This window comes from Chaetodon auriga, chromosome 21 (genome assembly GCF_051107435.1).
Source record: "Chaetodon auriga isolate fChaAug3 chromosome 21, fChaAug3.hap1, whole genome shotgun sequence".
In the NCBI taxonomy this organism is placed as follows: Eukaryota; Metazoa; Chordata; class Actinopteri; order Chaetodontiformes; family Chaetodontidae; genus Chaetodon; species Chaetodon auriga.
This window is the reverse complement of record NC_135094.1, coordinates 18,240,788-18,256,091: the sequence shown is the minus strand read 5'-3', so window position 1 is coordinate 18,256,091 and position 15,304 is coordinate 18,240,788. Positions and strand designations below refer to the sequence as shown.

General features: G+C 40.1%; 1 protein-coding gene across 1 annotated transcript in view; it reads right to left on the bottom strand.

Moving 5' to 3' along the window:
• The window catches only part of LOC143340003 (uncharacterized), a 63,973-nt gene that overhangs the window by 25,830 nt on the left and 22,839 nt on the right, over positions 1 to 15,304 (bottom strand). Inside the window, exons 19-21 of the mRNA XM_076761579.1 lie at positions 7,355 to 7,408; positions 1,684 to 1,728; positions 1,536 to 1,589 (exon numbers count right to left, since the gene is read on the bottom strand). Coding sequence (XP_076617694.1) covers positions 1,536 to 1,589; positions 1,684 to 1,728; positions 7,355 to 7,408 — 153 coding nt within the window. The remainder of the gene's footprint in view (positions 1 to 1,535; positions 1,590 to 1,683; positions 1,729 to 7,354; positions 7,409 to 15,304) is intronic.

Below are 15,304 nucleotides of genomic sequence, written 5' to 3'. Positions count from 1 at the left end.
GTGTGTGTGTGTGTGTGTGTGTATGAGTGTGTCAGATAAGTCAGAGACCCACTGCAGGCATAACGTCATGGCAGCGTGCAGTTCTACCGACAGGAATAGAAAGAGGGGGATGAAGACTAAAAGATGAAGCTTCTGGTTGTGGAAAGGTGACCTCTGTGCACTTAGATCTATGCCGAAGGCTACACCGCTATTTAATTGGTTTTAAGAAGGCTTTATGCGCCACAGAGAAAGTATGAGGCAGGTGCAGTCCATTTTATTATTATATTCAAAGCAATTTAAGTTTCATTGCATCGGTGTTGGATCAGGATACAGAAAATGTACTAAATCATTTTCTGTTTTATATGTTGTTTCATGACCATCCATCAATCGATCTAAACAGGATCCCACAGTGCAAATGTGTGTTTGTTTTATGTGTGTTAAATGCCTTTCCAGTCATTATTAACTCGACTTATTCTCCTCTCCATCTATCTGTACTGTCTCACTATGACCAGAAGAGGGCAGCATAGCTATAGACATACTAACTTACCATGGAGGCTTATTCACAAGGCTCTGCTGTAATTGCATCTGGCCATGTGTAATCTTGTTTATCAGAGGGGGGTGCCCTTACTGTGTATACAGCCATAACCCCACACAAACTCATCTGACTTTAGTTCTAAATTAACAAGCACTCACCGCCTTAATGGCATTGCTAAATAAACCAAATGGACTCATATGGCGCCTGGGCTAAATTAATGATCTCGTTACGAGCCGACTGCAGTGATGGTAATGTGAGCAGTTTTGTGTGTGGAATTCTAGTACAGGAGATAAGACTGCACTGCTAATGTGAAAACAGGTGCACCCTGTTACCCACTCGTAGGTTACATTTGGGAATATGCTTTAAATGTGTGCTATAAGAGTTAAATGTGGGCCAAGCAGGTATGAATCAGAAATGTTATTCCTTATGGCAAACCCATGTGAATTGACAGTATGGGCTCCTTCTAGTGTACAAAATTTGACCAAATGTCCTTCCTCGCCTGCCAATTGGTACAGGGGATTTTTTTTCTGTTTACTCTCTATTTGGAATACCGAATTCCCTCTGCTGTCATTGCTAACTCTACTGTTGGCTGGGAGGGGTGGAGGGACATGTGCTACCTCCATGTGGCCGGCCGCTTCTTTTCACCTTCCAGCAAAGAATTCAATATGCTTCAAACAAAGTAGGTTGTAGGATGATGGCAGAAATGCTCACTATTCCAAAGGGTCACACTTCAAATCACATTCTTCTGCTGTCTTTTTAATCTTACCCTATAGTCTTTGCCCTTGGCCGACTCACAATGAATTGTGCCAATGCGAGCAAGACATCAATCAAATAATCATTTCATACTGGAGGTGGACACAAAATGTCCCACATAGGTCACCAACATGTGTTTTGATGACTTTTCACAGGCAAACCTTTCAGTGCAACTTTTTTGGATTATCATAAGTACTGTCATGTAGAATGTTGACTTGAGATTTCGGCATGTTTAAGAAAACTGAAAGGATGCGAGTGTTATACCAACCAGTTTCCCGTCTAATCCAGGTGGTCCCTGTGGCCCAGGTAACCCCATCTCTCCCTAAAAGACATTCAAGAACAGTGCAACTGTTGGGAAAGACGGTGACTTCAAGTAACCGATAATTCTGATGAGCTACTTTCAAGTTACAGCTTACCTGAGCTCCCTTTGAGCCTGCTTCCCCGGGTGGTCCCTGGACACCCTGTGGACGACACAGTGATGGATTGACAAGATTAAGGAATGTTTTCAACCCAGTCTCAGAGGCATTTCTTTGACGTATTTTACCTTTATTTTGATTCTTTAAATGCACTGTAATATGCAACATTTATCATTCAAATACAAAAGTGATATATAAAGACACGTATATCATAGAATATATTTAAAACATTTGGTGTCTGTGTGCAGCTGTGTAATGGAACCGATATGGTTCCACTCAGGGTCCATTTACACATGTTCTGAAGCTTTCCACCATATCACACCGTCTTCATAATTTGCTCCGTTGCCATAGAACTCTACTGTAGATGCTCAAACTTTCCATTTTTCTGAGCACATCTTGACTTCTCATCAGCGTTAGCCTTAAAAGTCGAGCTTGACAGCTTATTTTTACTTTGGAAACAACAGATGACAAAACAGTTTCACCTCAAGCTCCAGAACAAGCGAATAAGTGGATGCTGAAAGGTCCACTTATTCGGTCAAGAAAGAGCTGTCACTTACTTCCAAGGTCAAGAATGAGCTGTCAAGCTTAGATGTTTTAATCAATTTAACCACTATAGTGGTATCGGCTGCAACCACTCGAGCTTCGACCTCTTTCACACACGTAACTGCGACCCTTTTACGCTTGTGGCCTAAATGCGTCATCAAAAATCTATAGACACAACTCTAACTTAACCAATTACAAAACAAGCCACTCCATTTATCCGTGAATAACACTAAATATAGCAGATGGCAGAACACTACTGTCCATGACGAGACACCGTTTCATATGTTTTTTGTAGCAGTTTGTGGAATCTTTCTTTTTCAAACCTGTTGATACTCATCTTCCATTATATATCACAATGAACATGCAGAGAATTATCACCCAACTCTGCAGTTTGCATTTTTCAACTCACTGTTTTGGCTTCACAGCCCACATCTTATTATTTTGGCTCAGTCTAATCACTCTCATTAAACTAACTTCCAACAGTAGCAGCTAATCTCTGATAAATCCATTGTACACTACCTGCTCAGCACCAAAGCAGGCAAACAGACAGGCACAGTTAGAGACCAGCTGGTGAACATAGTTTAGCTCCCAAGTGGCCAAACAATGAATTAATGCATGATCGACCCCCCTACAGTTACCATTGTCTAGCCAAAAGACAGTTGATATGCACCTCCCCATTTCAAGGAGTGGAGTTTTGTGGCAGTACTGCTGAAGAAATTATGGATGCAAAGCATGGTTTCACAATGTAATCACTTATTTGAATAAAAAAAGTTTCTATCACTCTGTACTCACTCTGCTTTTCATTGATAAAAGCCTTTTTATGCAATATGGAGACTTTTTTCAGATTTCTGTTGTTTCCATTCATTTCTTTCTTTTCCAATTCAAAATCCATCTCCAAACACACTAATGGAAATGCCAATCCAGTTATGTGTACCCACATTAGAGAAATGTCTGTTACTATTATATTCGTGTCTTGGCAAATACATCCTCACAGTTTGGAAGGAAATGGTACGGATATACGTTCATTAAGTCAATATGAATAGGGGTCACATTGTGGGATGTCCTGTCATGTCATGCATCGTCTTTCAGATGTTAGCCTATAATCTAGTGATGGTTAAAGGATTTGGAAAAAGCAGCTCTGTTGAAGACTCCCTGCCTGTCATGCAAATACTAATGGATCATACTGGAGGATCAAAGTGCTTTGGATTCAGACTCTCTGAACCTGCACTGATGATTCCTCTATAGATAAGCTTGCTATGTGTGTGTGTACGTGTGTACATGCATGCATGCGTGTGTGTGAGATAAAGTAAACTAAGTATAATCCTTGGGGTTTAAATAAGTCTGACAGATCCGGATATCAGCGGGTGTCTGACATGGTGGCTTTACTTCAGTAACAACATTGGGGCTTATTCTCTGCTCACATCAAGAAGACTTCCTGTGTACTCTCTGTCACGCTCTCCAAATCTGCCTGTAGAAGATGTTCGTCAATGTTACATTTTCATTTCAGAACAGCCAAATAGACAATTCTAATTTAATCAAAGTGATCCGTCAAATCCTGAGTGAAGGTGATGTGGAATTACGATAATATCGGATTTAGGTGTTGATCCACTATGATTAACACTGAGTTATTAACACTGATTCAGCTTCTTGCAACTGAGAAGGTCTCCAGGTGTTACAAGAAATATGAGATGCGTCGGTTTTTCTGGTGAAAACATGAGCATCAGGGTGATAACGAATATTTTACCCTGAAAAATTTCGCAAACACATTACAGTGAAGCGGGCCCTGCATCCTAGCATTCGTCTCACTCATCCATCTCTCATCATCACACCCGCGAGTCTTTGGCTGGATGAGGATATATGATCTGTCTTCAGCAGATGCCGGTTATCGAAACACCATCGTACCTTCACCCTGAGGTGTGCAGAGGGCAAAACAGGGGAAGCTAGGACGACAGACGAACGAGACCAGAGGAGGCAGGGAGACGAGAAAATAACCAATGTTTTTGACTGAACACCTGTGAGTCAGTTCAGGACAGTTCTTAATGTCATAAGAAAATACAGTATAAACAGTTGTACAAATGTCATGAAGTCTTCATAAGCTCATCATTCTAGTGTCAAATAACAAGCAGCTTGTCACATTATTGGTAGATATGGCACAATTGCTACCATGTTACTGACTGTAATATCTCATGTTGTGCATTGCATGTCACAATGTGTACTGTACTGCTGTGTGACAGTACGCCTGTGAGTGATACTGGTGATGATTCGTGTCAGAAATCTCAATTTACTTTTTGCTATGGAGTAAAGTGTCTAACTACAACTAGTTATTAGTATTTAATGAGAGACGAAAGGAGTGATTTTGAACATTTTATCTTGTGATGAGTGATGCACACAGAAAACTTCTAGTTTAGTTCCTATTAAAGTAAAAAAAAAAAAAAAAACTATCTTATTAACATATTGTATCTCTGCCAGTGAGGAGGCTTTCTATACAAATGTTCAAGGACAAGAACCAATTAGTGATGTGTTTAGTTTATAAGGACATCACATTTGTGATGAGTGTTTTTTTCAACCAAAAAAAATCTGTCTGTCCACCCTCTGACACGAAAGAATATCTGCTCTAATCCAGGTGGGAGAGAGGCAACAAATCCATATTATTATTAGCAGTATTATAACTGTTATTATATTTTCAGCTTTGCTCACCATCCTTCACTCAGGGAGGCATTTGTGACTACATGCAGATTGTGTCTGAGTTTGTGTGACAACCAAACAGCCTGAAATGAACGTGGAGACAGTTTAATGCAGCCTCTGTTACAAGGCAATAACAACTGGGACAATATAGTATAGTAAAACAATTTACAATGATAAAATCTGCATTCACAATTTTTTTTCCCCTGTGTTCCATGTAAACATCAGCTTGATTAGGAGGGCAGGGTTTTGGCTTTGGGATGCAGTGGGGAGCTGCTCTGCACGCAATGCTATCTGCTACTGTGGACCTACGAGAGCCTGTGTGTGTGTTCACACGCATATGTTAACATGGGTGTCCGCTGCCTTTTAAATAGAGTGTTACTGGATGTCTGGATATCAGTACTTAAGGCTGGGTAATTAACAAAGGCAGGAAAAACAGGCTCCTCAGTTTGTGTGGGTGTTTTTGTGTGTATACAAGTAATGCATGTGTGGATCTGTATGTGTGCTTTGCTTTACACACCGCCTCCTATAAAGTTTGTGTATGTGGTTGTGGGATGTGACAGTGATGAGTTTACCAGTCTGACAGTTGCAGACACAGAATGTAAAAGTGTAAGTACATAAACATGGAACATAACATTCAACAGTTCGGTCCTTCCAAAAAGCAGCCACTTAGCTGGAGGACTTGAAGTACTAAATAAAGACTTGCCATATGAATTAACCTGTGTTTCCGTCTAGTCTGTTTCACTGCCTGATAGAAAAGTGCATTCAGACCTGCATTCATCAGCATGTTGTACAAAAACTGTATGCACATTTTGAATTAATATATATCTACTACACATTCTGCTGAACACATCTCAGTGCTGCTTATCTCCTGTGAGGTACATTTACTGTGGGCTGGGCATAATGCTCCCTGCTTTAATATTTACTTCAGCATATCAGATGTAAGTGTCTGCAAAATGTATGCCGCCCATGTTAAAATGACTACTAGGACTGCTAAGATGAGATGGCATGTGAAACAGGAGCCTTAATGTTAAAAGCCAACGCGTTCAGCCATTACCCCAACCTTCACACACTAAGCTTTCACTGTATTACCGCTGCTCCACCTCCCTGCAACAGTACTGAAAGGTGTGTTTTAGTAAACTGCTAATCCAGTATAGTGTGTGAACATTATTCATACTTATGTTAATCGCGCCCCTCTGGACGTACTCTCCTGTGTCTGGAACGCAGATGTCATTTAGGTGTGTGCATGTGTGTGTGTGTGTGTGTGTGTGTACAGTATGTATATCCTGTCTATAGTCAAAGCCTTTTCAGGGCACAAGTGCAATGAGTAAGTGTGAGGTGTTGTTCACTGTGACACAAGCTTTTCTGTAATAAATGTGTAGTTTCTGACAACATCGTCAGGGTTATTTTACCAGAAAACATACAGCTATTATCACAAACTGAGTAGGACTCTCAATTACTTGTAAAGTGACTTTGACACTTAAAATTGGTGGAAACCCCTTTAATACGATCAAATTTTCTGTGTCCATTGGCCGATCATAGCCTCCAGCAGTTATGATAGCATCAAAAAAAAAAAAAAAAAAAAAAAAAAAAAACATTGCTGGATAAACAACAACAAATTTTTCTTTGTAAACTAAGGTCAGATATTTTTTTCTACCAGGTTCACTTTATGTTTTTGTAAAATTTTCAGCTTCCAACATGGATGATTTTAATAGAAATATAGTCAATAATACCTAATCCTAAAAGGATGGATTGCAGCTCTGATTGACAGGTGGAAAATAGTTTGGAAAGTGAGGATGTTTTGGCCAGCCCTCACTTTCAGACACACCTTCAAAGATCTGTCTGAGGGCTAAGACTTGGTTTTTAGGTTTAGGGTAGAATTAGATTTCGGTTTGGGTTGGGGTCAGACATTTAGTTGTGTTGGTTTAAGTTTAAGGTAAGGGGCGAGGGAATGCATTATGTCAATGAGGGTCCTCACAAGGATAGAAGTCCAAATGTGTGTGTGTGTGTGCACGTGCATGTGTGTGTGTGTGTGTGTGGGCAGTAAGTTCATAGCACACAGCAGTGTGTAAAAGCAGCAATGAATCCGAGCTCTCATGTTTATGTTCTGATTACTCTTTCCGTCAAACCTTTATGAGACCATTTAAAAGCTAGTTGCTTGTTATATCCACAGAATGCTGAGTTAACAGGAATTATGTTCTGCAAACCGTCTCTGCATTCATCAGCAGCTATAACACCGAGCACTTTGTGAATTATGCTGTATTAAACGACTGGTCTTAAAAATTTTTTCTTACTGTTGTAAGTCCTGCGTATTCATTAAAGAGAAGTGTTTCAAAATCAATCGAAGCCTTCAACAGTTAACAGATATCACGTTTACGCTGTAAAATCACTTCATGCAGCCCTCTGTTATACATATGGCAACAACATATAATTAGTATCAACTCACCAGGGCACCTTGAGCTCCAGGAGCACCAGCCGGCCCAGTGTCTCCCATGTCTCCCTGAGGACACAACAGACAGTTAGTGCTTTTCACCCAACAAGTGGTGTGATGAATGAATTCCACAGGATGGCATCGGTGTGTGATCAGTATCACTTATTCACAAGAGGACGCAACTGAACAGAGCATAGAATTAGAAGAACACACATGGAAAATATGGGGCACCTGCATGTACTTAGATACAGTATGTATTGTATGTGTGGGCTATGATAAATTTTGACTTGAGCCATTTCCAATCGCTGATGAAGAGCGTGAGATGCGGTTGAAAGCTCTGGTTGATGAATTGAATTGAATTAATGGTTGGTTCTTGCCAGCAATGTCAATCACAAGTGCTGCATAATCTATGAGATCCTTTATTTTCAGTTGATGCAACGCAAAGACAGATGGGATCATTTGAAATTTAAAACATCCTGCATTCATAATGTCCTTACTATTGTTAAAGGCAGTGGGTTTAACAAGAGCATATTATGCAAAAATATAGCTGTGCAGTGGAGAGGCCATGGTTTACATTCATATACTGCTTTACAACCTTTGATCGTTGCATCATATGTTTGTCACACACACACAGTCGTTTATCTGTGCTACTTGCATCTAAGGGAACTGTGTGGATTTGGCGTGTGGTTAGTTTATCTGTGGCAGTGACACTGACGCATGAACCCCAGCTTGTGTGGCGAGTCCTGTGGTCACAGATCTCGCAGTAAGCCAGCAAGCTTGTTAAAACAAAAATGAACAGCGACAAACAAACACATTTTAAGCCACAGCACAACATGCAAATAAAGTTTTAACCATCCACAAGACACCAAAATCCACTGCTCGGTTTTCCTCTCAGACCTCTCTGTACTGTTAAATTGTGCTGGTTGAATGTATTACGACACAAGTGGTATGTGAACATGTTCCAGTAGGCACCGCTGTAATACACTGACACTGGCAATGAACATGTGAAACAAGCTGTAAAATATATTGTAGGATTTCAAGCCATTCATTTGTAAGGTTACATGATATTCCCTGCACACACCACACATGCAAACCACTTCAAGTCCTTTTGTGTACTGTACAACACGGGCAAATGCCCTTATTATCTTTAAAAAAAAAAGAAAATCTAATGACCAGAGCGAGTGTGTAAAAAGGAGAAAACAAATGTGTTTTTCCTCTCTTCTTTGCTCATCGATATATTGAATGAATAATCACAAGCATCAGTGTGCTTCCACTCATTTTCCCCGGTAAAACATGACAGCATGACATGACATTACTTACAATAATCAGGGTAACAATTAATTTATAGAGCATTTTTCAAAACACAATGACAAAGATGTTTAAAGTAATGGTTTTTAAAAAGGAATTTTAAAGAGGACATGAACCTAACCATGCAAGCCTGAGATCCTCAGACAGCTTAGGGGCCAAGACTTCAAAGATAAGCTTTCAAAAAAAAAAAAAAAAAGATAAAATCTTCAAATCAATTCTAAAACTCAGAGGCAAACAGTGAAGGGCAGCACGGATTAGTGTAGCGTGATTGTACCTCTTAGAGTTTGCTCAAGCCTGCCAGCAGCATCTCACACAAAACCTTTATCAGTCGGGCAAAAGGAATTAAAACACACACATAAATTACAGGCCTGAGACTTCAAATGAAATGACAGACTGGACTGGAGATAACTGATGACGCTGACCATAGCAGCCATCCCCACAGCAGCCTCAGGTGTCGGGTTTCGCTCAGGGTTGTTCAGGGTCAGCTTGCAGTAAAGAATGCATTCAGCTATGACCTGACCTCCTCCTAGCTGAATGCTAGCTGATGAGAGGTTTGCCGAGAATGTTCCATACAAATATACAACACAAGGTTGCATAACAAAATGCCAGCTGTAGTCCCTTTAAGCTACTCACAAAAGCAAAAAAAAACATCTAGATGGTTCTCATCAACATACTAACATTGTCATTGTAAGAAAGCTTTCAACACAAGTTCATTGGTTTGTCATCACCCTAAAGCTCCACCGCTCAACTATTATCCAGTGTCTTTATTGGGTTGTTATCATCCAATGATCATCTTAGCTGAACAATATTTAAGCCACCTTACCTATTATTGTCTTCAAATGAGCTGCTATAGGGCTCTGTCCTTGTATATCTATCTAATCAACAGGGTCAACACAAAATCCTTGTCTGTAGACTCATAGGGTCAAGATTTAAATTTTATTATATAGAGAAAAAAAAAATTAATAACTTTACATGATCAAATAAAAAAGAATTCTGTGAATTCTCAACATGGATAAAAACATGATCATGCTCAACATTTTTAGATGATTATGCAACATAACTAAGAATCGTCCGTGTCTGCATGAGTAATCCTCTTGAGTGATTTTAAGTTGACTGGCTCTTGACTCAGTGTTCACCCCCTTTGGAGCGGCTCTTGACTTAAACCTGGTCTTCTTCTTAACTTGGATTCGTGGTGGTGCTGTAGAATAATTATAGTCCTTGTTCAGTGCTCTGCAGGGTTTCAAGTATTACACCATGAGGTTTAAAGCACTTTCTCTTCAAGCTCTCTGTAGACACAGAGATTACCAGGTCCCACCAACATATATTTTAAGTGCAGATCTCTGCATGTTGGCAGTGAGGAAACAACTGAATTAGCTCTCCACTGCATCTGTTTTCTTTTGAAGTGTCTCGCCGCACTACGTACATAGACCCATAAGAGCAGCAGACCTCATAATTACACAGCCAAGACGCCCACCACGGCCCAATAAATGACAAGATGACATAAATCTCTGAATGTCTAGAACAAGAGAAAATAGACAAGTGCACAAAGACCAGTCTAACACTGTCCTGTAAGTAGACTAATCCCCTACTTCACCCCTGCCACATATTGTTTAAGACTGAAGAGACTGTCACTGTTTGACTTGAATGAATTCTGGTGGAGCATCTGAAAGCAAAGTCAATAAAAGATAAAGACAGCAAGCAGAACAATGCAATAACAAAACTGTGTCTATGTCTGACCAGATCCTTTCATAAGAGGATCAAACAAACAGTGTAGTGCTCACCCTGGGTTGGGACTGAGTTGCTGGCTTCAGAGAAGGATCTGAAATATGTCAGTAGCTTGCTCACAAGTGAGGGTATGAAAGGACACAAGGCTGACATGTCTACAGGTGCAGCATTAGCAGGAGGTAGAGTTAGAGACAAAAGAGACACAAAGGAAGAGACCGTCTTCCCAAAAAACCTTCTGTAAAGGTCATCTCTGCAAGCATTTTATTATGACATATATCTACCATATCTACGTTTATTGTCCAGTGACAACCTCTAGTGGCCATAGTAATTATAAGGGTAGCAAAGGAGGAAGTCAGGTTACGTTGTGTGCAGAGCAGTCGCCACTCTTTGCAGTGAGGTGAGGAGGTTGCGGTGGATGGATGGGTCAAATGTAGGACTTTGACCCAAAAGACCACTCTTTGTATCCCATGACCAACCAAGAGTAAACAATGACTTATTTTAACTTACATACGCAAGTTAGCGTATATAATGAAACTTGTGTCACATACATAAAATACATAGCTTAGTTGAATCGCACTGTGAAGCTGATATCAGTTTCCTTTGCAGGGTGGCTGAGCTTTCACCGTTAGAGATGAGGAAAATAAGGAGCTCAGACATCCAGAAGGAGCTCTGAGTAGAACAGCTGCTCCTTCGTGTCAAAAGCATCTAGTTGACGTGGTTCAGGCATTTGATAAGAATTCCTCCCGACGCCTGCCTTTAGAGGGTTTTCCTGGCACGTCCAACTGGGAGGAGACCCCTGTAGGGCAGACCCAGAGCATGCTGAAGGGATTACATAGCCCATCTGTACTGGGAATGCCTTGGGATCCCCCAGGAGGAGCCGGAAGATGTGGCTAGGGAGATGCTTTTCTGAGAAGTCTCTGATGCTGTATGTCCCCCTGTTCATAACTAGGGATATTTACTGCACATATCTGGAGTTTGCATACAGGGTATTAAACCATGTCATTCCAAGATGTTGACACATTGAGAAAGTTTTGTGTTGTTCCGTCTGACCAGCAAATCATATTCAAGAAAAACAACATAAAAAAGTCAACATGTCCTGGAAGGTCAAGAGGTTGGTTCGCTCAACTGGGTAAAATTACTACTTTCCACCATGGAAATAGCCCCTATAAAAACATTTGGAAGCCTGTCCTATGCATTTTGCAGAAGAACAGGGACATTGTTCCCGGAAAGAGATGCCGCCATTTCAATTTTCAAACGGCATTCTTCAATCTCATTCCCCTCCACTTCAGCGGGTGGGGTCAAATAAAACCAAAGCTAAAAACTGTGTGAAAGATTATACATATGTTTTGACTCAGCAAAATAACAGTTATTAGAAATGAACAGGGCATAGCTTTAGGTCAGGCAGAGCACTGAACACGCACTCACATTACGTGACTGGCAGCGGCCGCTTCATTGGCTGTTTGGCTACCTGCTAAATAGTAACATCAAATCATATTGATGCAGGTGCATAAGGCAGCCATTGTAAACCCTCTAAATAATACTCTGCTGCAGCTTCCTTCATGAGCCCTTCCTCATCATGCACTAATCTTTTAGTATCATTCATTTAACTAACTACCTGCTCAAAGACCAGAGAGAGCCTTCTCGACCAAGTCTAACTCTATGACATATGCAACAAACAGTCAATGTGTTGACACGTGTCTGTGACTGAAAGTCAAATTTGAAGTAAATGTCAACATACTATATAGACCACATAATTTCACCCCCATACTTGATGTACCATGTTCCTTTCCTGCTCCATAGAACCATTAGAAAACATGCCAACTGCTACAAGACCGACTGTCCACCCTCCATTACGAAAATAGAAGAAAGAAAGCAGACTGTCAACAAGTGCAGACTTGGCTGATTAATTCTAACCCCAAAATGATGTCACCAGTCCAGGAAGCATGTCATGACTGTGCACTAGCAATGTAGCTGTGTGTGTATTTGGGTGGGCCGTCAGTACGTGTCAAGGGATGTGCCTCATTTGCCTCACTCTGAGCCTTTACATGAGTAAAACAGCACCTAATGTGCCTCCATAATCACCATGATTAATCACCTCATTAAATAGCTTAATGTGTGATAATACAGCTATTACATGTCCTCAGTATAATTTATTGTTCTGGAGGTATTTCATTCACTTGTGAAGCGAGAGTGATTGTTTTCGGCCGTCCAGGATTCTTAAACTAAAAGGCCTGTTCATTGTCTACATAGAAAAACAGACAAAAAGTTCTTTAATATTAGTTGTACATGAATCTCTCTTGGTTGAATCAACGGTATAAAATATTTACAATTGTGTTTGGAAATATCTGGTTCTTAGATGTGTTTCTGTCTCAGTAGAGAAGATGCAGTTAAACCATGACTGTTGAGGTGCATTAGCTTTAAATTCCTCTGTGTGCAACAGTAATACAGTCAGCAGTTTGAATCAGGCATCTCTTTTCTCTTTTTTGAAAGTTTTTGATTTTTCAGATTTATTCAGCTAACCCTTACTTTATGCTTTCTGCACATTTTCTTTGGAAATTGACTACCTGAGTGCACATAAACTTACCTCAAGCAGCTAAACTCAACCTGAAAAAAAACATCTATAAACTTTGTCTGCATCCCCTATACACAGTACCAGGAAACTGTCGGAAATTAATAGGAAACTGTCGACTTGTAAATAAAGCATTACTGTTATCTTTCCCAACATGTTTCAAACCCTTGTCAATGCTGCCAAGAAATACTAAATCCTTTATCTATTTGCTTCGTGGCCTTATAAGCAGTCATATTGAAATGCCATTATCATAGAAATACTGGAATCAGCCATTGTTCATGTGTAGAATGTAAACTGACCTGAGGTTGCTAAAACCCCCAAATTCCCATAAAAATACAGAGGTTCTAGGCCGTATAGCAAACCCACAACCTAATTAACAGCCACCTAGCAAAGAATCTTTATGTGGTTGTAGCATCATTAAAATTATTCTGACGGAATGAGTTTTTCTTTATAGAGAAATAAACCTGTTTTGATACTGCAGGGCAACAAAGTCAGATTTTAATTAATTAACATATTAAAATTAATCATTTGTTAATAAAATATATATATATATATATATCTTCATGAATCTCTCTTTCTTTTATGATAATTAAATACCAAATTGCATGATATAAAAACTTCAAATAAAATATCCCACTTTACTCTGCTGGTCTTGAAGTCCTCTACTTTTTCAAAAACACGCACTGACTAAGTGCTCCCCCCTTCCAAATAAACATGTTATACTCACAGTTTTCTTATCTGTTGCTAAAGATGGCACTCAGTTTATTAATTTGTTTTCCACATCAGTAGCTTTCTTCAGCCACGTGACCCCTCGGGGGTTCTGTGCATCTGCACTTGTGGTGAGCAACTGATAATTTGGAGGTCTAACAGCCTGCAGGATGAAGAAGCTGTAACTTCCACATGTAGTTAGGAGGTCTCTGAACTTGCAGCTAAATTACAAGCACGGGGGGATAAAAATAGATCCAGTGGCTTCCTTCTGATTTGTAGAAGGACTCTATTGTCATATGTTTGCCTATTGAATTTGATTTAAAGCATAATGTTGCTTTGGTTAATGTTAAGTCTTTTTTTGTCTTGGTTTTTCAGAAGAACAGAAAATTCCCATTTTAAACACTAAACTATGTTTCCAAATATTTTCTAACAGGTAACACTTTTACTATTAGTAATTAAAGGGGAGAAATGTGTGGCATATAGTATCTTCATCTCTCTGAGACACGAATACCTCACACAGCTGCATCTGAAAATCCATAATTTCGGGTGTAGAAAACTCTGATAATAAGAGACCTGCATCTCCCACAAAGCTGATCATTTCCAACTCGTTTCACTTGAGTGTGAAACATCAAATCCAAAATTGTTTGAAGGATGATGTACATGTTGCTGAGAGAGAGTTTTATGTGTGCTGTGTGTGTGGGAGTGCGTGATTAAAGACCATGCTGACAGCCTTAAGCCTTGTACAGTATAGGCCTCATTAACATTCAATGGAGCTGTCATGGATGGGTGGACAGAAATTCTTTACAGTTGATGTTTCCTCAGGCGGCGACCACACTGGGAGCTAATTTGGTTCGACACAAATCACATCTGGATTTCTTTTTTACAACTTTACTATCGCTGGGTGTTCAGTCTCACGGCAGTTGTATGGGAACTGGTGTGATGTCGGGCTTATAACACAGCAGGATTTACAGGCCATATTCTGATGAGACCATTTCCACAACACTGTCACAAGAGATCTGTACTTTAAAAATAACACTCTAATAGCATGGCCGTTGTCAGTACCTCACAATGGTACTGTAGCCGTTACACTGACACTGTGATAGGCTCGGCGGTTGAGATGTGGTTGAAGCAAGTGGACATTTGAGTTTAAATCATGTGTCACACCACAAATGTGGAGACTTTTTTTTTTTCTTTTTACTGAAGAGGCTTGGACCTCAATCCCTAACAGCTTGTTCCTGGCCCTGATAGCGCAAAGAGGTATTGGATTTTTATCGAGGAGATCATAAGAAAAGGCTCCTTTGACTCACTTCACACAAAAATGAATCATTTGTTGCAACACGAAACAACTCCACAGTCACCAAGGAATTCATTTCATTTAAGGTGGAATCACTCTAGTTACGAGAAGACAGAACACAGCTGAATTTACCTTCGCGGGACCCTGATGTTTTTACAAAGTACCAGAACAGTCAGTACTGAAACAGAGTCAGATCACCACCAGACAACCGTACAACCTGACAAATGCTCCCGTTCATAAACACAGCAGTGGAAGTCTTTTACCATAGTTGATTGTTCAGCATGTTTCTCTCTGATCAAGCCGTGTGTGATGAGTTTCCGCCTGTTTGAAATCAGCCCAAACGATTCCACCTCACAGAGGC